The sequence below is a fragment of the Rhineura floridana genome, chromosome 3, assembly GCF_030035675.1.
Source record: "Rhineura floridana isolate rRhiFlo1 chromosome 3, rRhiFlo1.hap2, whole genome shotgun sequence".
Taxonomy (NCBI): Eukaryota; Metazoa; Chordata; class Lepidosauria; order Squamata; family Rhineuridae; genus Rhineura; species Rhineura floridana.
Genome location: NC_084482.1, coordinates 1037646 through 1060325, shown reverse-complemented (window position 1 = coordinate 1060325; position 22680 = coordinate 1037646). Strand labels below are relative to the sequence as shown.

General features: G+C 43.2%; 1 protein-coding gene across 3 annotated transcripts in view; it reads right to left on the bottom strand.

The window, feature by feature from the left end:
- Positions 1 to 4510: 4510 nt before the first annotated feature.
- Positions 4511 to 22680, bottom strand: part of LOC133379130 (intercellular adhesion molecule 3-like) — a 34020-nt gene continuing 15850 nt past the window's right edge. The window contains exons 2-6 of one of the 3 annotated variants that reach the window (XM_061613753.1): positions 19659 to 19828; positions 18225 to 18485; positions 17751 to 18077; positions 15613 to 15933; positions 11616 to 13931 (exon numbers count right to left, since the gene is read on the bottom strand). In XM_061613753.1, coding sequence (XP_061469737.1) covers positions 13822 to 13931; positions 15613 to 15933; positions 17751 to 18077; positions 18225 to 18465 — 999 coding nt within the window. In that variant the 5' untranslated portion in view covers positions 18466 to 18485; positions 19659 to 19828 and the 3' untranslated portion in view covers positions 11616 to 13821. Of the gene's footprint in view, positions 5564 to 11615; positions 13932 to 15612; positions 15934 to 17750; positions 18078 to 18224; positions 18486 to 19658; positions 19829 to 22680 lie in introns of those variants that run through there. The other 2 variants (XM_061613750.1, XM_061613749.1) reach the window with 2 other exon arrangements.

Sequence of the window (22680 nt, the reverse complement as noted above, 5' to 3'; positions counted from 1 at the left end):
TGACTTAGCCTGTGCCTGCTTTTGAGACGGGCTCCTGCCTCAAAAGAAGCTTATTCAGATATATCAGTCAGTTTTTTCTTTTTTTTTTGACTGATTAAACTTCTCCCGGGTAGGGAGAAACGAAGAGATTAACCTCAAAGCCTATTTTTGTTGGGATGACCAGATCTCATTAATTTATGGGACGAGGTCCAGCCGACGAAGGTGGGACGGATTTTCAACAGCAAGCTCTATCTGTTAAAGCGAACGTTCATCTTATCTTCTAAGAGAGAACGCACTAACAGGCAAGCACCCTTCTTTCTATATTTTTCTTTTACTTGACTTAAATTGTTGCTGTTTAAAAGAGATTTGCCAGATTGATCGGTTTTTGACATCTCACTGGGGAGCCGTAACTTCTCTCTGCTACGCACTAATTAATAGCTTATCTCTGTTTTTGTTGCAAAAAGCTGTCCTGGATTTGCATTCTAAAGATATACACAGAAGAGGGATTTCTATTCCAGATTTTTATTTTGAAAAATATTATACTGTTTTGAGACTACTCTCTTTTTGGTCTATTTTATTTTGACGAATCTGTTTCTTGACGATTGCCATTAATTGTTTCGATCCTGGGAACTGCATTTTGTTTACTTAACTATTGGAGAGATAAGGCTGTCTGCTCTGTTTATACTGTGATGTCACCAAGTTTGGAGTATTAACCCAATTGTTGCTGAAATAAGAAGTGGTTTTCCTATATTTTTCTTTTAAAATGGCAATTAAGAAAGTGGCTGAGAATCTGGAAATAACTATGTTTCAGAAAATAATGGATGAGATTGAGATAACGAAAATTGAATTGAGTAAAATGAAGCAGGAGATTAAAGATATAAGGGTCCCTGTGAGAGAGGTGACCCTGGAAGGGGTCCCTGTGAGAGAGGAGACCCCGGAGATTGGAACAGGGGTCCCTGTGAGAGAGGAGACCCTGGAGACTGGAATAGGGGTCCCTGTGAGAGAGGAGATCCCGGAGATTGGAACAAACGTGGAACAGGAACAAGATTTGGAGTCTATGGACTTTAGAAATAAAATCTATTGTTTGGAACTCAATGTTATCTCTGAAGAAATTAATGAAGATTCTAGAGATAAAGTTATCAATGGCATGGATTATCTTCTGGACTGGAATGATGTGATGGAGCCCAATATAGAGAAAATCTATGGAATTAACTGCAGCCATGTGACAATGGAAAAACTTTTAAGAGATGACCCAGTGTATTTTGAAAAAAAGAACAGAGATATGATTTTACAGCAGTATTTCAGCAACCTATTCAGAATGGATGGCAAGAAAATATTTGGGATAGAGGTAATTCCCATCAGACTCTTACTATATGACTATGGCTTTGACAGCAAGATTATTATGGAATACTGATAATGGAAGATTGGATATTGAAATTACTGGACTTAACAAGACTACTGAAGATGGAAGATGGAAAATGGAACTAATAGAGATAATAGAACAATGGCTACTGAAATTACTGAACCTAACAGATTCTGATGTGATGGATTAATTGAAATGTTTATTTTGACTATGGTTATGACAATAAGATTATCATAATTAGTAATGAGATGGATTAATCGATATGCTTATCTGGAAAAAAAAATTGATAGATATATTTCTTAAAGAATTGAAACCTCTCTTTGACTTTTTGTGGAAAGAATAAAGTAATGTTTATGAGATTTGATGATTAAGTAAGATAACTACTGGAGGAAAGTGATTTTATAATATGACTTAAGAGACAGGATTGTTATATATTATAGACTTATAACTGATTTGATCTTTGACAAATGGGAAGTCAATATTTTACTCTTTATTTTTTTTTTGTTTTTTTTTTCTTTTTTTCTTTTTGTTTAACTATTTTTGATTTTGTTTTTTGTCTTTGAATGTTTTATGATTTTGTTTTGTATGTTTTATGAAAATCTGAATAAAAATTATTGAAAAAAAAAAAAAACAAACACCTTTATATGAGCCAAACTGGGTATGCGCCCATACCATATTTCGAATGGAGTCTTGTTGCCATTCACCTTTGTTGGCAAACGATTTTGTAGATAGGTGGTAGTATACACTGCCTCTCCCCAGTGCTTCTGTGGGAGATTGGCATCTTCCAGCATTGGATCTCACCATCTCAATTAGGGTTCTGAATTTTCTCTCTGAGACTCCGTCCTGTTCTGGGTTGTGGGGTACAGTGGTTTGATGCTCAATCCCATTTTCAAGCAAAAACTGCTGGGTAGCATGTGACATGTACTCCCCTCCATTATCAGAATGTAGAATCTGTGGTTTTCTCTGAAATTTAGTGGTGACCATTGCCACATATTCTTTGAGTTTCTGAAGCATTTGCCCCTTCTCCTTCAACATATAGATTACAGTGAATCTTGAATAATCATCAAGAAAGCTGACAATGTATTTGTTTCCACCATGTGAATGAATTGGCATTTCGCAAATGTCACTGTGAATCAACTCTAGGGGGAGCTTGGTCTTCCTTTCACTCTGCTCAGGAAAATTGGGTTGGGTCCCTTTTGCTTTAACACAGCAAGTACATCTCCCTTTTTCTTGGCAGGGTTCATGCCTCTTACTAAATTATTCCTTTGAAGGGTATTTATCTTTGCAATGTCTCTATGCCCTTTCACAAGATTAGCTTGTGGACTTTTCTGATCCACTTCATGCATGCCTTTTTGCTTGGTAGCAGTGCATAAAATTTCACCATCTCTAGAAATTATGCAAGAATCTTGTTCAAATAACATGGAGCACCCATTGTCTGTAGCTTCATTAACAGAAATTAAATTGTTTGAGATTCCTGGGGTCCAGAGCGCATTCCTGAGATAAATTTCCTCAGTGCCGCTTGGAGTCTGGCAAAAGAGCTTAGCATCTCCCCGTGCCTTTATGGGCAGGACTCTCAAGTCAGCCAATTTAACTGTGGCTTCATATGGGGTTAAATCTTCAAACAATTTTTTTTCTTTTATTAGATGAGTGCTTGCTCCACTGTCAACATAGAATTTTGCATCATCATAACATTTTTCAACATGAGTTACTTGAAAGCCCTTTTCACTTTTCTTTTCTGTCCCTTTACATTCTTTATTTCTTTCAGGCTTCCCTTTCTTGTCACATTGGTCTTTCAGGTGTTTTTCTGAATTGTATAGATAGCAACGCTTGGCTTTCACACCTTTGGATTCCCTTTGTTCTTGAAATCTGCATCTGACTGCCTGTCCAGCAGCTTCTTTGCTAGCTTCTTTACTTAGGAAACAGGAGAGCTGTCCTTTTTCTGTAGCTGCTTTCTGAGAGAACTGCTCTCTCACTTCTGAAATAATCTCGTTTAGAGTTTTGTTTTGTTGTTGCATTATAAGTATGAAAGTCTCTATATATTTTGGAAGAGAGTCCAGAAATAATGCAACCTGTACATTTTGGTCCAGCTGTGTTCCCACCTCTTCTATCCCTTGGATTAACACCATAAATTTAGTAAGATGTTCCTCAAAAGAACCACCCCTTATTTGCAGATTAATAAGACTTCTTAACATTGCAATTAGATGTCCCTGGCTTTTCGGATTATGATGGGATTCAAGAGTTTTCCACATCTCTCTGGCATTTTTAGAATTCATAATCAGAGGAATCTGCACATTACTCACATATTTAGTGATGAGGTCTTGTACCGTTTCATCCTTCTCAGTCCAAATTCTTTGTTCCTCCCAAGAAGCACCTTCTCCTGGTTCCGATCCTGTAATAACTTCTAACAGCTTCTGTTGCTTTAGATGTTTTAGCATGCGAAATTCCCAAAGCTTCCATCCTCCGGGTTCCAGTCTGTTGAGACCTACCCGATCCGTCATGCTGGCCATCCTGAAGTAAAAGCCTCAACTCTTCGCTGACTAAAAACTCTGAAGGTCTCTATTTTAGCTTCCTTGATTCAAACACAATAGCTCCTTTAATTGCTCAAATCTCTATTTGCATGGCTGGGCCCATAACCTGTTGGAATTTCTCTCTATTGAGAGGCGTAGCAGAGTTGCATAGCGCTGCCGGAGAGTATTGAGCGAGCTGTGTGTGTGTTTGAATCTTTGCTAAGATTCTACCTTCCCTGCAAATTAGTCAGACAGAGACTTTAAGCTTTAAAATAAGAAACAACTACTTTATTCTGGAAGTACATGCTTGATAGGAAAGAGTTCTAGATCTAGCTTAACTGGCTATGCTGGAGCAGTGAGCACTGGTCCCAGTACTTGCCCTCATCCTGGTTGAGAGGAGAGACAAAGAGAAGATGTCTGCTCCCCTCTCGAGAGAAAGAGAACACAGAGAGAGGCGGGAAGGAACTGGGATCAAACATCCTGTTGCTTATCAGTCTAGCAGGAAGGGAAGAGAAGGGCAGGATCAAAGGGATAGGTATAGCCTCAACCAGCAAGAGGTCTAGCTCTCTCTAGCTACCCTTTTTAACCCCATGCAGCCTCAACCCACCAAGTTGGAGTTGAACCTCATACATTTCAACATTATATGAGTAAACTTGCATAAGAGTGTGCTGTTATAGTCTGGTTGGAGACAAATGGCTGCAAAGATTGTTCCTCCTAACAGCAGCAGCAGCCTGTAGGAGGGTCTTAGTAATAACAGTCTGGGCATATGTGGGTGATGTGATGGCTCCAGATGGTTCCAAAGAGCCAAGTCTTTTTTTTGGGGGGGCAGTGGTGGTGCAGACAGGCTATTTCAAATTTCAGCTGAAAAGCATACTCTTGGATACACTCAAAGATAAATTGTTGTAACATGCACACACATACATACACATACAGCAAAACACACACATACACACAAAGACACAGTGGCCCTGTTATACTGCAGGAATATCTGTTATGAGCAGATGGAAATTTACTGGTGTATGTACCTTTCGTAGAGTTATTTTGACACAAGTATGCAGATTTTCCCTTCAGCGAGCTGAATACATATTTTGTCAAGGCTCCTCAGGGGAAGGGAGATGGTTGAATTTAGCCTCACCCTCCATCGTAGAAATTATGAGTTAGGCCCGGGCAGGAGTCAGTTTTCGACCCCTTTCTACTGAATGTTCATAGAATTATTATAGGGCCTAGTTCAACAGTGCATGAGTACAGTTGCTGGGGCTGCATACATGCAGGCCTTTAAACAAAGGAAGGATCAACGAGAATCAGCCAGCTATCAATGATGGGGGGGCTTGAAGTTACCCATTATCAGTTAATTAGTTGCCTTGCACAGCAGATTGAGCAGCCACATAGGCCACTTGGTCATAGTCTTCTCTGCTATGGTGAGATGCACTGTATTTCTGTTTAAATTATAGTCATAATCCCACGTGAGGAGATCAAATGTGACGAACCACAGGGCTTCTTTGTGTTTAATAGATGTGTTGCAGAGGCAATTTCAGCCACTACAGCTTTTGCCATTCCCACAGCTACACAATTACATGCCGGCTGGCTCTCATGACAACTGTAGTCCAAAACATCTGGAGAGTACCGGTTGGCGAAGGCTGTACTACAGTGGTCCATGGAATGGTGTCTGTTCATCAGCAGGAGTGATGATTGGTGAAATTAAGGAAAGAGGAAACTGAAGAAAAAAGAGAAATAAACAATGAGAGTTGGAAGGGAAGTTGCAGCTAGGAATGGCAGCATACATGTTAAGCCTGGGGCAGGGGGCAGGGGGCGAGAAAGAGGCTGGAAATGGGCAGGAAATAAGAGCTGAGTGTGTGTCCCTCTCAGCAAAAACCCCATCAGGAAAGGGAAAGACACTCTGTCCCCCTCCCCCCAACACTGGACTGACAGCTGTTAACAGTTCCAGACAGAATTCCATCTATCAGTTGCCCGACAGCTACTGAAGCAGGGAGAGAGACAACCTGCCAGAGGACCAATAGCTGCTAGGAGCTTGCACCCCCTCCATCCCAGCAAGAACATGCAGCATAAGGGCCAGATGCTCTGTGGGTGGGTGGCTAGCTGGCTGCCAAAAGGCGTAGGCTACGTTAGACAGGAGTCTATAGAATTGTTTTGGGGAACAAAAGAAAGAATATAAACTGAGTTCCATGCACACTGCATGCCGCTTTTGAGGACTCCACTAAATTGGGCAGTAAAATGGTATTGTATTCTTTTTTCATGTTATGCTAGTGATGGCTGGTTAATTTTGTACACGGCTGTGTCTGTGGAGTGGCACCACTAGGGCTGGATGAATGGGTGTAGTACAGCCTAGAGGGCCACGCACAGGTCAGCGCTCCCCCCCAACAACCCCATAATGTCCCTGTGGTGCCATGGCAAAGTGGCATTAGCAGCCAGGATTCTAGTTACCCACCAGTTTAATTTCAAACATTTCTGACCTCAGTGTGCGTGGCAGAGAGCTAATCAGATGCCACCTGTTGTGACCCCCACAGGGCAAAAGTGGACAGGTGGGGGCGAGACAGAGGATAAGGACATGGACTGGGATGAATCACTTGGGGAGGGGGCTGGCAGTGGAATGGACTTAGAGGGTGCCCCGACCCCTGCCTTGGACTCCACAGCCCCCACAATTCCAGCCCCCTGTGCAGCAGCTCAGCCAGGCCCGTCAGACACTTCCCAGTCAGGAACACCTCCACCGCCCATGCCTGAACTGACAGTTAACAGCCCCCCTCCACGAAAGACTGGCCAAAGCTCCACCTTTGCCCTGCTCTTGAAGACTCTCAAAGTGGGAAATTCGATTGGCTCAACTAGGGAGGAGCCTCCATTTGCGCGCATGCTCCCAACCTATTTAAAAAGACTCAGGGGGATAACCCAGTTGCTGAGTCTACATCTGTAGCTGCGAAGTCATGCTTAGCTAGCACTAGAGAGGAACTAAGTTCCTAGAAAGAGTAGCTAGTTTTATGAGACATTCTGCATTGCAACTGTCTATTACTTTAATAAAAAGAGAAAGCGCTGTCGAGTCTCTCAACTTCAGACAGGACAGTTTGACTCAGCCACCACCTCTTTCAACCGACACCCCCATGACAGAAGGAATGGAAGTGAATGGCGGAGCAGAGGAGGGCTACCAGAGCTTTCAAGTCCTTGTTAACAGAACTACAGAGCCTTCGAACTGAAACCCAGTCCCTTTGGACCGAGAATCAGACCTTGCACCTCCAAGTGACGCAGTTGGGGACTCAGATGAATACTATCCAGCAGGGACAAGGCCCCGTCCAGCCCCTGCCTGCACCCCGAGTCAAGACATCAGTGGTGGAAAGTTAGAGCAGTTCATCACGTTTGTAGCCCAGTGTGAGCTCTACGTGCGAGTGCAGCAATGGGAATTCCCTAATGACTCATTGAAGGTGGCGTTTGTCATCAGCCTCCTAGAGAGAGGCTGCTCAATGGGTGTTGCGCTGTGTGTAGTTGTGTTGCTTGATTTCGTTTAAAAGCAGCACCACAGCAGCAGAGAGTAACAGCAGAAGTTGAAATGTGAGTGTGCCAGCGTGTGCGTGCGTTTGCCTAAGAAAGCAGGCTATTACCCTGCATCAGCATCACTGAGACTGGAGACTTAGTAAAATAAGAAAAGCTACTTTATTTAGAGAAATACATTGCAGATAGAAAAGGCAAACCTAGTTCTAACTAACTAGCTAAGTTGGAGGCATAACTCCCAGGTGTAGGAGTCAGCCCCATGCTCGGAGTGAGAGCAGAGACAAAGGGATGTCTCCTCTCTCCTGGACAGCCGGAGGACAAAGGAATGGAAAGGGCAGAAGGAGGAGGGGCAGGTAAGCTTCCCTAAAGACTTATCAGTCTAACAACGGAAGTCAGTCAGAGCATCACAAGTAAAGGTAAACAAAGCCTATCCATCTGAAGGACCCTAGCCCTATCTTCCCTCTGGAACATAAACAAAAGAACAAAACAGGAGTTGCTCTTGCCCCACTTCCAACAATGGGCCACCCCATTGTTGCTCAAGAATGACCCCGTGTTGACGCAGTATACCAACTTCACTGAAGCCATGGCAGAAATCTTTCGACACCCCCAGAGAAAAGACACCGTGTCCTGTTTAGAGTGGGAATGAGGGACACTTCTTCTCTCCATCCTGCTCCTATCCATGATGGCTGTCCTACCCTATGTCAGGTTCTGCCTCCTCTGTTGCTAGGTTGTTCTTAGTATGGCTCATTACTATTCACCTTAGAAATTAATGTTTACTTTGGGAAGGGCCAGAGCTCAGTGGAAGAGCATCCGCTCTGCATGCAGAAGGTTCAGGTTCAACCCCAGTGTCTCCAGGGAGGGCTGGGAGAACACTCTTGCCTGAAACCCAGGAGAGCCACTGCCACTCAGTAAGGATAGTACGGAGCTAGGTGGACTAGCCATCTGATTCAGTATAAAGCAGCTTCCTATGCTTCCTATTTATGGAAGGAAGTAAAGGGATGTCAGTTGACAGAAGCATTGAGGATGGAGTCTAACCAATCAACAGGACCTTATTCCTCCTTCTGGATAGCCCCACTCTGAGGACAGAACTACCTATTGCCTTGATTCCCAAATGTGTTTTTGTTGGTAGCAGTTTGGGGCAGAGGAGAAATGTGCAGGAGAGAATCAGTGAGTAGGAACTGGAGGCAGGGTGCTTAGCCTTTCTCTTGCCTGCCGAATCTCCCCTACAAGCTCACTCCAAGCCTCCCCTCCACCTTGATAAAAAATGGGAGGAAACTGTTGGGTAAAGGTTACAAGGGAGAACTGGTGCACAGGGGAACTCTAATAAGTACCTCCTTCCTGGTGGCCTTTTTTTTATCCCTGCAAATCTCTCCTATATTAGCATTAAAAGGCAACCTTTCGTTTGCCTTGCAATGTGTATTTGTGCCCCAAGAGCTATTTTTTGTGTAGTCATGTTAGAATGTGATAATATGTTGGAAAGTGCCTTTTATATTTATTATAGACTAGGGAAATGCCCTTGTCCATAATATTTTTTTATATATATTCATTTATATAGCAGACTATGAAGAAGCCTGCTTGGAAACCCTACTGGAGTCAGTGTAGATTAAACCTGTTCACTGCCCTTTGTCACCCCAGGGCAAGGCTTGCCAACCTTTTGGACCAGGGTACATTTTGAATTTTGAGAGAATGCTGAGGGAACGAGTTACAAAATGGCTACCATGGGGCACAGCATAACAACATGGCTGCCATGGGCGTGACATAACACAAAATTAGAGAGAGTACAGTCATTGTTGCTTCTATTTCTCCACTCACCCCTGTCAACCTCATGTCTACCATGGGAAGTCAGCTATGTTCTGCTGGTCCTGATTGTGGAGATACAGCTGTTAAAGGCACAAGAGCCCTGTTTTCCCCAATGCCAATCCAAGGCAACCAAAACCTAGGGTGCCATCTTGCACCCACTTACCTGAGAGTAAGCCCCATTAAACACTTACTTCTGAAGTAGACATGTATATCATTATACTATAAGTTAACTATACAATTAATTCTAGGTGAATAGCTGGACATCAGCTCCTGCACAGCAGAAGACACAGGAAAGAGGCATCCTGGTTGCTAGGAAAAAAGGAAGGACAAACTAAGGAGACTCCAGGACTACTAGAAAATAAGGCCAAACAGGGAAAGTGCACTAAAGGGGAGGGGAAAAGAGAAATTCTTTAGGATCTCAGGAATTCTTATTGCCTGGTGTCCAAACAACTCCCTTATCAGTCACAGCAGGCACTGGTAAAAAACACTGACAGGCAGGAACAGCCAGGCTGGTTCATTTCATAGAAATGGATTCCTGCATCGAGCAGGGGGCTAGACTTGATGGCCTTATAGGCCCCTTCCAACTCTGATTCTATGATTCTAAATTGCTTAGAAGTGTACCTGCACATTTTGCTTCATAACTTTTTTTTTCCTAGGAGGGCTAGAGACTTACTTTTTATAAATGAAAATTCAGAGTCTGGAGCTCCTGCTTAAAGGTACCAATTAAGGCCTTTCTGGTCACCATGGTGCACATACCCCCCCTCCATTTCTTGCTGGAAGAGTAGGATATTGGGAATTCATATAGATAGATAGATAGATAGATAGATAGATAGATAGATAGATAGATAGATAGATAGATAGATAGATAGATAGATAGATAGATAGATAGATAGATAGATAGATAGATAGATAGATAGATAGATAGATCCCTGTGTATCTCTTGTAGAATAGGAGTATTAACATCCCAAGATGGTGCATGAGTCAGGGTTTGGATATCGTGCAGCAAGGATGGGGAACCTATGGCCCTCCAAGTGTTTGTTGAAGTACAGCTCCCATCATTCCCAATTGGCCATGCTGGTCAGGCTGCTGGGAGTAGGACTCCAACAACATCTGGAGAACCACAGATTCCCCATCCCTATCGTAAAGTGTTAGTAGGAAAACTATTCTCAAAATGCAATACTTCCATATTCTTGGCCTGAGCTGTGGCACTGAAACCAGATTCTGAGGCTTAACTCTGGCTTAGGTGGTCTTAGAGCAAGGTGCCACTGCTTGCTAGTAATATCCATGTTTAAGTTTGTTCATGTAATGTGCTGGAGTGTGCTTCTTTTAATACTTACCCATGTGAGAGCAATCTTTGGGGCACAAGCTGCACTGGAAATTTTTCTGCACAAGCCCCATTGAAATAAATAGGAACTGCATAAGAGCACAACAGTTGTGCTCCATGTCAAAGGGCCTTTTAGATTTTCCCCAAATGCTGTGATCCTGGTAGGCAAGTGTGTATTTGTGTGTGTGTGTGTGTGTGTGTGTGTGTAGAATGAACATGCAAAACTGCCATTGCAAAATTCCGTCATCTTCGCTCTCTTTTCGTGCTGACCCACAGTCCCCCTTGTCTGTTTCCTTTGACATCTCTCCCCCAAACTCCCTTCCCACCAGACTCCAGAGTGCCTCCAAGACACAGGCCTTCTTCCAGATTTTATGCCCCGCAGTGCCACTTCTATCATGCCCTGGCGGAGGTGGCCCTCGACCTATTCAAGGCAGCATGAGCATGATTCACGCACACAATGACTCAAAAGCAAGCACCACAAACTGTACCTTAGTAACAAAGAGAATAAGGGGCTGAGTGCTGTCTCTGCCTCTGCAGCCTCATGCCTTCAGTCGTGACTCCTTCCCTGTCAATCCCACCTTGGTCTCCTTTCAGCCCACAACAACAACAACAGAAGCACACATGTGTGTGTGTGTGTGTGTGTACGTCCTCTTTAAGCACAAACCTGGTGCTCTCTTTCTATGTGCCAAGGTGATAACTGTGCCAAGCAGACGCTGTGTAAGCATCTTTTATCTGTAATCTCCTCTTTCTTTTCTGTTTATCACTTTCTCCCCCACCTCCTTGCCCATGCTGTGGGGCTAGCAACTCTTTCCCATGAGCTCTTAATAAGCGAGGGCACACCAGACTACCAGACATGATGTTATTCACAGTTTTAGCCCTTGCATGCATTTGTTTTTTAAAATAAGTAGCAAGTGAGGCCCCCCCCCAAACTGGATCAGGACTGTGGTAGAGCAATGGGTTAAGCCCTACCATAGTCACACCTGCTTTAAAAATCAAACAAGTAGACAGACATACAAGGGCTAAAGACGTGACTCTGAGTTGTTAGCCCATTTGCTTACACACTTTTAATAACATCTAAAATGCTTTGGAGAATAGGAGAATTGCACTCATGACACATCAAAGTGGAATAATAATATATCCCCCCTCTTTCTTTGAAAAGGACCTTTATTAATCTTTTATTGCTAAGGCTAATGCAACACCTTGCAAACTTTCTACACCGCAGAGCTTTGGTTGAAGGGATGAGTGAAACCCACATGTAGGTTGTAACAGGTGAGCAGTTTTTTGTTTTTGCTGCAAGCATGTACATGATGTCATACTGAGGAGCTGCAACCAATTGGAGTCTTCCCACCACCTGTGCACACAGTGAAAAACCTGCATGGAAGACCATCAGATGGGATGAGCTGTGTGTGGATTTCTTGCTAATCCTGTGCTGTAATACTTTTGTAATATGCAAACAAACTGGAATTTTGGAATATGCAAACAAACAAGAAGCCCAACAATTCTGAAAAAAGCTTTTCCTTTAAGTTCCACAGCTTTGGAAACAGAGGTTCCTACTTTCCAGTGTATTCATTATGCATGGCTCCAGATGATGGTGGGATGTCACAGCTCTCAGTGATGCCCTACACCCATGTGGTGTCCTGGTTAGAGTGTAGGACTAGGAACTGGAAGACCAGGGTTCAAATCCAAACTCAGCCATGAAACTCACTGGGTGTCCTTGGGGCAATCACTGTTTCTCAGCCTAACCTACCTCTCAAGGTTGTTGTGGAAATAAAACAGGAAAGGGAAGGACTGTGTATGCCAATTTGAGCTCCTTGGAGGAAAGGTGGGATATAAATGTAATAGTAAAATACAATAATAAAAAACTGTGGCTTCACTGAGGAGGTTTGAGAACACACTGGCCAAAATCTTCCAACAACAGTATTACACGGTCTTGGTTCTTTCTCCTTAGTCTTAATCGGTGCTTAAGTCGAGAGTGGTGAAGCTGCTGGCACACCCTTGAGAGTTGGAAGCTGATATTTTTTAGAAGGAATTTGGCATCATGCTTGCCTTGCTTGCAGAAGCCATCTGCCAGGGCTGGCTCAAATCATGTTGCTGCCTACGGTGGAACTCCAAAGTGCACACCAGATTTGCTGCCTGGAGGCAGAGACTTCAGCCACATCATGATTGGGTCTGTCTTTGAGTGGAGCACTCCCGCCTAGACTCTTAAGAAGCTAGCAAACTACTAGGACAAAGAAGGTTCTAGTCGTGGCAGCAGTATCATAGTCTAACCTCCTGGCTAAATTGCTGTGACCTGCCCTGGGACCTTATGGTGAAGGGCAGGTAGTCCTCCTCCTCCTCCTCCTCCTCCTCCTCCTCCACTGCATTAGTGGGACAAGACACTTAGGACATAGAAAAGCTCCTTGCATTTTCCTTGTTTCTTTACTCTGGGGAGGTGTACAAGGATTCCTTCAAGAGACAGATATTTTTCTCCTAGTAAAAAATTGCCTATTTTCCTTTCTGGTTCATATTTGTTCTAAGACTTCCTTATTTGGTATCAAAGTGACTCAATGTCAATCTGAGACATAGCTTGCTCTATCAGTGTAGATAAATTGTTCAATTCAGGCTGCAATGTATGAGTATGAGTAGTCCCAGTGAACTCAGTGGGGTGTACTTCAGAGTAGTACAGAATTGCATTGTCAGTGTAGCGAAGGAGTGAATATATCATCTGTAATTTATTTTACATCATCTGTGATTTATTTCTCTAAAATGTGTTGTTGTCTATTGGGATGTATTTTCAGAAAATATGGACAATTACTGCCCATTGTATGTTTTCTACTTATAAATCAGGGATAGTGACTCTCCAGATGTTGTTAGACTCCAGCTCCCATGAACCCTAGTCAGCATGGTCAATGGTCAGGCATGATGGGAATTGTAGTCCAGCAACTTCTGGAGGGCCACAGATTTGTCATCCCTGTTGTAAACAAAGCTTCTGAAATATCAGCATTCCTTAAAAGCTATGAATGGATGGCAGCCCTCACCACATACATTAAAAATACACCTATCAGCCACAGTGGCACTAAGACATCTGATTGCTGCACCACAAGCAGAAGGAAAAGGGAAGTGGGGGAAAAGAATGCTATGGGGACCTGACAATTTTCATCCCATCTTCCATGGGCTCAAGACCAGGTCTTATTGTGACTCAATTTTTTTTTAATGTTCAAGGTACTTTTCCATGTACAAAAAATTCTTCACAATTGCTTCTTGTCTTTATACAAGATGTTCATGAAACAGGTGTTCTGTGGTAGTCTGAATCGCGACACAAAGCGTTTTTTTACTCATTTGGCTTCACATTTGTTCTGCCCTTCTCGGTCCTCTTATTTAGAGCCTCCATGTGCCCAGACCAGATAGTAGATGACAAAGCCCACCAGCACAAAAGCTAGTGTGGCTACTGCAGAAGCAGCCACAGTTACAGCCCTATAGGTTTCTGAAAGTGAAAAGAGAAATAAACAAAACAAAAAGAGAGAGAAAAAGTAGTAGAAGGGGGGTGTTCCCAAAATCAATAAAGATAACAGTAATGTATTGTGATCTAGATCCAAGGGACAGAAAAACCACAAATACATTTATCATATCACCCAGCTAGGTCATGGTTTTCTAGAACATTAATGAGCAAAGTGTATACTTCAGTTCAAATGTGTTCAACAAATTGGCGTTCACACTTCCCAAACAGCAGTCTGTGTAAAACCAGAGGCAATTCAAGGGTCACTTTATATCCCACGAACTTTGCTCTGAATGTGCAGTGACTTAGTTCAGAGCATCTTATTGCTAACTGTGCAATAAGGCAAACATCAGATTACACCTCATCATCAACTTTCAATACCTGAAAAGTTATATTCTGCACTGAAAAGTGACTTGGCCATGAGGCCTGGCAACCAGATGACCCCATTGCTTCATAGCCAGCTGTATGTAATGCATTCTGAATTCACCACATTTGATCTATTTCTCTATTTTGAGAAACAGACCACAACCTATATTGATTTTCTCAGTCAACCTATAGTGGACTGGTACATCTTGCAAGGCTGCCACCTCAGGTTTCAGGCAACAATATTTGAGTGAGTTAGGGAAGATTCACAAAAAGACCTCCTCTTAGATAGACAAAATAGAGATGTGTTGATAGGCTTCCCAAGATGTGTTGATGGCCACCAACTTGGAAGGCTTTAAAAGAGTATTAGAACAAATGATAAACTGAGAGAAACAAAAATTGACAAATTTGTCCATCCCTTATTTGGGGCAGTGCTTTGTGTAGGTTAATTATTTGGTGATGACAGCCATAACTGCATCTGAAGCCAAGTTTTGTCAAACATGTGGTCAGTCATAGGCGCCTGTTTTAAGCCCGCAATGGGTTGAGGCCCCCTCTTTGATCTACTGCAGCATGTACATTTGGTGCCACAAGAGACCACCAGTATCCCAGTCCCAGTGGTACATATAGGGCACTGCACACATTTGCATATATGACCCACTGTGTCACAGTTAGGAAACTTTCTGGCTTGGACTAGGGCACCAGTGACCACTGGGAGTAGAACGGAGGAAGACAGGGAGAGAATGTCAATGGAAAGGAGGAGGAGGAGGCTCTGAGAGGAAAGGAGTCAGAGCAGGATCATTGAGCAAAACAGAAGGTCTCAGCAGGCCAGAGGTGTGTGCAACCTCTCGTCTATGTTGCACAACAAGTGAATACATTGGGGGATAGGAGTGAAGCCTCACTCACTTGGCCTTAGATTATCTGGGCAAAGGTTAAGATTTTCAATAATTTGGGGGGGATTAGAATAGAGGAAATATAAGCTGTGCTATATTTGGGGTGTGTGTGGAATCTCTAACAGACACTGCTGGTCTTGTAGTCCTACCTATCCTCCTTTAATCATCACAGCCCTCCCTCTGTGGCCATGCTCGTGGAGCACTGGTGGTCTGCAGACTACAGTTGGGGAACCCCTGCTATGTACTATTAGTGAACTCACTCTTTGAGTGCTGATACTTGTATATCCCACATGGCACCATCCTTACATGTGATGAAGGTATCAGAAGGCGTGGGAAAACCCTAAGGGTTCCAGATGTACAGAAAAATCTTTAGAAAAGAAACAGCGAGGGGGGTGGGTTTATAACTGCAAACTCACCAGCTGCCTTGAGCTCCAACTTGTGGGATGTAGCAGTGAAGGGCTCCTTGTGCGGGCTAACATCCAGGGTCACGTGACAAGTAGCCTCCTTCCCATAGTCCCCTGGCTGAAGGACAATAGGGTGAATGACTGTAACGTTTGCACGTTCAGCCTTGGTATAGTTCCAGAGTTTCCGTGAAATCAGCCTCTCTGTCCCTTTAAAGAAGGTCACAGTGAGATTGCTCAGAGGGGCCACCCGTATAACATGGCATTTCAGGTCATAGTGCCAACTTTGGCCTGTTGAAGACTTCTGGAGCTCCACTATCACCTGCTCCGGAGGGTCTGAAATGACATGTAAAGCAAGGAAAATGGAAAGGTAGTCAGAGTGACTGTTGGGCTTCCGCTCCAGAGGAAAATGGGAGTTTTCCTCTCCTCTCCCCACTATCCTGCCAAGATCTGGATGGGTTGAATTCCCTTTGGTAGTGACCTCACTGATCTACATTGTACTTGTCAGAGTTGATTGCATCCTCCCCATCAAGCCCAGCTTCGCATGTTTGAAGGTTTCTGGGCAAGCTTGGTGGGAGCCCCCAGCTGCTGCTCCCACCAATAGTGACAGCCAGTACTCAGCCCCACCACTGAACCTGTCTGTGAAGAAGTTGTCAAACAGAGCTTGGAGTCCGTGTGCCTGTTCTTGCCAGAATGGCCTGGCCTGGCCCCTCCAGACTTGTACATCAGGACAAAACTTGAGTACTTAAGAAAGCAACACTGGAGAGTGGCCAGGTGAAGGCCCAGAACTCCACCCATTGCCACCACCAGGCTACCCCTCAAACTCACTGGTGCCAGTTTTCAATGATGAAGAAGACACACCCATTTACCCTGGCTTTTGACACCTGAGATGAATATTTTTAGGACCCATCGTATTTTTTGTGTTGTTTGTGATTTCAAGTTGTTTTTAATTGTTTTTAATGCTGTATTTTAAACTGGGACCTCAGGGTGAAGGGTGCATAATAAATTAAAACAACAACAACGCTTGCTTGCTTGTTATATATTTGTATCTTCTTTGTACACTATCTACCTCTCCCCCCTTGTATCTTCACAACAGCCCTGTCAGGTAAGCTAAACTGAGAGTTGGTAGTACAGATACCAAAGTTGTGAAACTGCACATACTTATTTTTTCTTGTTGTTATTTATCAGGATTGGCAAACATTTTTGTTTGTTTGTATTTTGCTGTAAATATCAGGACTAGGGATGATGAAGAATTCAGCTATCTTTAGATGTGAGTGTGGATTTGGATGTAATTCTATCATTTGCACTATGCAAGGATCAGATGCCAATATTGCGGCAGCTAGCAGCTTTTGTTGATACCATTTTTAAAAAAGAAATCCTGGTGAACTTTATATCTTTAATGAACTGGGGCTATTTATCATAGCAGATTTATTCCATTAATGTTAATGCCTATGTTTTGCTAATCCATTAAATGAAATGGCTCACACATTTGCATAACAATCAAAGTTGTTTAGAAGTCTGTTGCCTGAAGCAAAAAGTCTGAGCACACTGAGGTAAGATGTGGAAGGGCAGGAGGAATGGAAACAAAATAAATGCATCCAGTGTTACCACTTTTTTGCTCATTACTTTTAAAAAAAAGAAATACCTACTTTACTTGTGATGGCAAAGTATCTGTCCTGTCCTTTCATTATTCATTCAACATTGCATTCATTTCATCATCGTATCATAGCAAAATACTAAAACAAAATTCTGTTCAATCCTCATTTACTTGTGTGTGTGGGAACAGATTTTAACAAGAACCATCAATTATATGTAAATTAGTATTCACCCACCCACTCACTCACCAAGAGATCTGAAACTTGAATGCAACTTTCAGTTTACTCCAGCTGAGAGAGTTGAGATGATATCACATTATCAGAAACAGCCAAACAACTTGTCAGTGAGGGGAGAAGGTGAATGGAAAACTGAGTGCTGTTGGAAATATTTGTACTTTTGGGAAGCACTGATTATGGTCCTCATCAGGGCAGAAGGAAGGCTGCATAGGCTGTGGAGGCTCCTCCCCCCCCAAACTACACAGAAGCCTGCCTTAACACCTCAAAACAAGATGTCTGCTGCCATGGCTACCCACAAATTTCCCTGGTACTGTCACTTACACACAGCTCTGCTTTGACTATAGGATTTGTCGGGGGATGCCTTTTCAAAGAGGGGCCCTTCAGGCCTCATATCCAGGGCTGCATGGCAGGTGATTTCCTCCCTGTGGTTGTCCTGCTGAGCAGTTATGCTGTGAGTCACCACAACGTCACTGGCTTCGGGATTATTGTGGTCCTCAAAGGTCTTCTTGTGGAGCTCCTCGTTCCCTTTACACAGGGTCACGGTGAGGTTTCGGATGGGAGCAACATTGAAAACCCGGCATGTCACATTGTACTCCTCACCCACTTCCATTGTTGGTAATGGATCCAACTCTACACGCTTTGGAGCTCCTAGAACAGATTAAAAAGTTATAAATCTTCATTTGTTAATATATGTTAAAGGTGATGGAAGAACAAAAGGATTAATGTTCTGTTTTTCTCTTTATCTCAGCTCTGGAAATGATTTTTTCTCTGCATCCCAGGCACAATATGACTTACGGTAAACTGTGATGACTACTGTCTGAAATTTTGCCTTTCCTTTCTCACAGTCAGCATGGCACAATATTTGTGGTTCCCAGTGGGTGACACTGGTAAAATTGAAGGCTTTCCAAGAAGGCCCGTCCCCTGCAGGAACCTTGCTTAAGCTGGTCTCCACTGCAATGTTCTCACAATTGGCGCTGAAGTTTAATACAATGAAGCCTCCAAATGGCACCACAGGGTTTTCTGGCCAAATCCTCATGAAGTCTTCCTCCTGAGCCCCTGAAAGCACAACACATACAACTTGTGCAAAAATGCAATATAAAATGGTGAGATTGTGGGGGGGGGGAAATAAGTGAGGAAATGACAAAAGAAAGAAAGAAAAAGATAGCCAGCAATGAGAGAACTGAAACAGGGTGAGTATAGCAGGCAAGGAGATCCAATATAATTCTCAAGTAAGCAAACAAGTCTGTTAATAACTAGTACCCTTAATTTAACTTTAGTCATGCTTTAAAATGTCTTTATACGTGAATGGTTGTCAGGGCTCACCAGGTTTAATGGGCCCCTCTGATGGCTCCCCTCCTGTTTTGTTTGGCTCCTGGCCTCAAGGTTACATGGCAGCAGAGAGTGTCCATTTTAACCTCCCACAATGCCTAAGAGAAACACTATGTCAGGCACATTGGGGCATTGCAGGAAATTAAAATGGCTGCCTGTCACTACCACCTAGGGTTGCCATGTCAGAAGCATCCCAAACCCTGAGATTCCAGGGGCACGCCATAGTGATGTCATGGGGTGGGCCGGAGTAATGTCACAAGGTCAGGCCCGAGTGAAGTCATTAAGCATGATACATTAAGCATCAACCACAGTTGCTCGGAGCCCACAATTCAAACAAAAACATTTATCTGATTGGAAATTAAGATAGGTAAGGAACAGTTAATCTGGCCTACTTGCTTCTGGCAAGAAGGATTTAAGTGCCATCAGTCAGTAGGCCAGTCACCAGAAGGCCATTGTATGAAGAAAGGAGCCTTGTGTTGTGGAGATGTTAGATGGGAACACTTAGGAGTAAAGATGGATGCCCCTGAAGCTGGCAATCCTAACACACACACTAAGGGACTAAGCCCCATGGAACTAAATAGCACTTACTTTTGAGTATATATGGTTAGGATTGTGCTGTTGGTAAGGCTTGACTAGGGATCCTCTGCAAAGATATCCATATCAAAGCAGTGTTGGCAACCCCCTAGCTGGACTGACCTGCTCCTACTTTTTAACATGGCTACTACAAACTTCTTTACAGATTTGACCCTTCATTTTAGAAAGAGGTTTGAGAAATGAGTAAGAGTAAGAAGATTCTCTACCCTTTTCTGTCTACCCTATGGGCTACTATAAACTTTGACAGCCAACCCAATTCCAGTGAGTAATAATGGACAGAAAGAAAACACACATGGTTTGGTCTACCTTCACAGGCAGCAGCTTGGGAACAACAACAGTTACAGCCATGCTTCCCAGTATGTGAATTCTCTTTTACCACTATTGGGCAAGAAACAAACCATCATGCAGCCAACAAGGTGCATCATCAGTGGGTTTAAGGGGGTTGACCTGAGCACATGGAACCACTGTTGTTGCTTCTATGGATGAAAGAGAGTGAGATTAAAGGTAAACGAAATGCAAATAGAAAAGAAAAATAAAAGACAGTGATGATTTCCTAAATACAATACCATACCAACCACAACAAAATTCCTGTGAGTAAGGCAGAAAACTCAGCATCCAGCAACCAGTCAGGGTTCCTAACCAAAACTAAAAAAATCCTGGAAGCCGGTCAGTCGAGGTCACAGAAATCCCTATGCAGCACAACCTGACCTGGGACTGCAGTTAGTACAGAATGCTGCGGCACAATTGCTGACATGAGTGAGACCCTATCAGCACATAACATCTCTACTCTGAAATCTGCACTGGTTGCTGATTTGCCACCAGGCCAAGTTCAAGGCATACTTTCCATGTTACGGGTTCCACACAGTACTTGTTCTGCTCTTGAAAGAAATCAGTCCTTTAGTGTGGCAGCACCTACTCTTTGGAACTATTGACTTTAGGCAGATGCCTTCATTGTACTCTTTTCAGCACCTGCTAAAAATATTTTTGTTTAAGCAAGCCTAACATAACCAAAGCAATCATAATGCCAAAATACAATTTAAATAACATCCCAGAAGAATATAAAGATCAAATAAGGAACAGATTTGAGGCTTTAAACTTAGTTGACAGAGAACCAGAACAACTATGGAGTGAAGTCAGAGACATTATCAGGGAAGAATGCAAAAAGACAATACCTCTCGTTCAAAAGAGAGAAAGACCTCAATGGATGACTGAGGAAACTCTTAAAATGGTTAAAGAGAGAAGGAAAGCAAAAGCAACAGGTGATAGAAATACGGTCAGAACCCTAAATGCAACAATACAGCAACAAGTACATAGGGACAAAGAGAACTAGTACGTAGGAACAAAGAGAATTATTACAATAGTTACTGTGTGGAAATAGAAGAGGACAACAAAAAAGGTAGAACAAGAACCCTATTCCAAAAGATTAGAGAAATGAAAGGGAAATTTACACCAAGAGTAGGGATGTTGAATAATCAACAGGGGAACACATTGACTGACCGAGATGAAATAAAAGGAAGATGGAAGCAATACACTGAAGAACTCTATAAAAGAGATGCAAGGATGCTTTAATTCTTTTTCGACTTTGGCAGTACTGACTGGTGGGTAATGTGTCCTTCTATTATATGTTATATTATATTATGGAAGCTCAGGTTTTGGCTGTGAGTCGGGCAGCGTTGTATCAACTCCATCTGATACGGAGGCTACACCCCTACCTTCCCAATCATCTGCTCCCATCGGTGGTACATGCCCTGGTCTCCTCTCGCCTAGACTACTGTAATGCGCTCTACGTGGGGCTGCCCTTGAAAATGGTCCGGAAGCTGCAACTGGTACAGAACGCAGCAGTGCGCCTGATTAAAGGCAGCCGCCGGCGTGAACACATAACTCCAGTGCTAAAAGAGCTGCACTGGTTACCAGTTGCTTACCGGGCCCAATTCAAGGTGTTGGTTTTGACCTTTAAATCCCTATACGGTTTTGGCCCAGTCTATCTAAAGGAGCACCTCCAGCATCATCAGTTACGCCGCCCAACAAGATCAGCCTCAAAAGACCTTCTCTCCATCCCATCAGTCAAAACAGCCAAACTGGTGAGGACTAGAGAGAGGGCTTTTTCAGTTGTGGCCCCCACCCTGTGGAACTCCTTCCCAAATGATCTCCGCCATGCCCCTTCCATGATGAGTTTCCACCGGGCCTTGAAGACCTGGCTCTTCAGGCAGGCTTTTGGGGTGGGCTAGATTTTATCTTCATTGTTTTTAGATTTTTAATGTCTAGGGATTGTATGCCTATTTTGTACATCGCCCAGAGTGGCTGGACAGCCAGCCAGATGGGCAACTAATAAATTCAATAAATAAAAAAATATTTATATTGTGGTATTAATTCTTGTATTCTAATATTTGCTATTTGTTATTTTTTATTATGGTTGTATTATTTTGTTAGAAATTGTTTTGCAATTGTTTGCTCTTGCTACAAGTTATTTCAATTATTGTGTTTTTGCTTTATTTATTTTATTTATTTAATTTAATTTATATACCGCCCTAAGCCCGAAGGCTCTCTGGGCGGTGTACATAAAAGGTAAAAGCAGGCACAATATATAAATACAATAAATATAGTAACTCAAAAAACAAAAACACACAAACAATACAAGAACCAAACAACATCCAGAATACAACATAGTAATAAAATACTGTAAAAACACACTTTATAGCAGCGTCGGCGCCAGGCGCACCTCATCGGGGAGACCATTCCACAGTTCGGGAGCCACAACTGAAAAGGCCCTATTTCTAGTCACCATCCTCCGAGCTTCTTGATGGGATGGTACTCGGAGGAGGGCCTTAGATGTTGAGCGCAGTGTACGGGTAGTTTCATATTGGGAGAGGCGCTCCACCAGGTATTGCGGTCCCATGCCGTGTAAGGCTTTATAGGTCAAAAACAGCACTTTGAATCTAGCCCAGAAACAAATAGGAAGCCAGTGCAGACGGGCCAGAACAGGTGTTATATGAGCGGACCTTCTGGTCCGCGTCAACAATCTGGCAGCTGCATTCTGGACTAACTGTAGTTTCCGAACTATCTTCAAGGGCAGCCCAACGTAGAGCGCATTGCTGTAGTCCAATCTAGAAGTTACCAGAGCATGAACGACTGAGGCGAGGTCGTCACTGTCCAGATAGGGACGTAGCTGGGCTACCAATCGGAGATGGTAGAAAGCATTCCGTGCCACTGAGGCTACCTGAGCCTCAAGAGACAGGGAAGGGTCGAAAAGAACTCCCAAGATACGAACCTGTTCTTTCAAGGGGAGTGTAACCCCATCCAGAACAGGGTGAACATCCACCATCTCGGC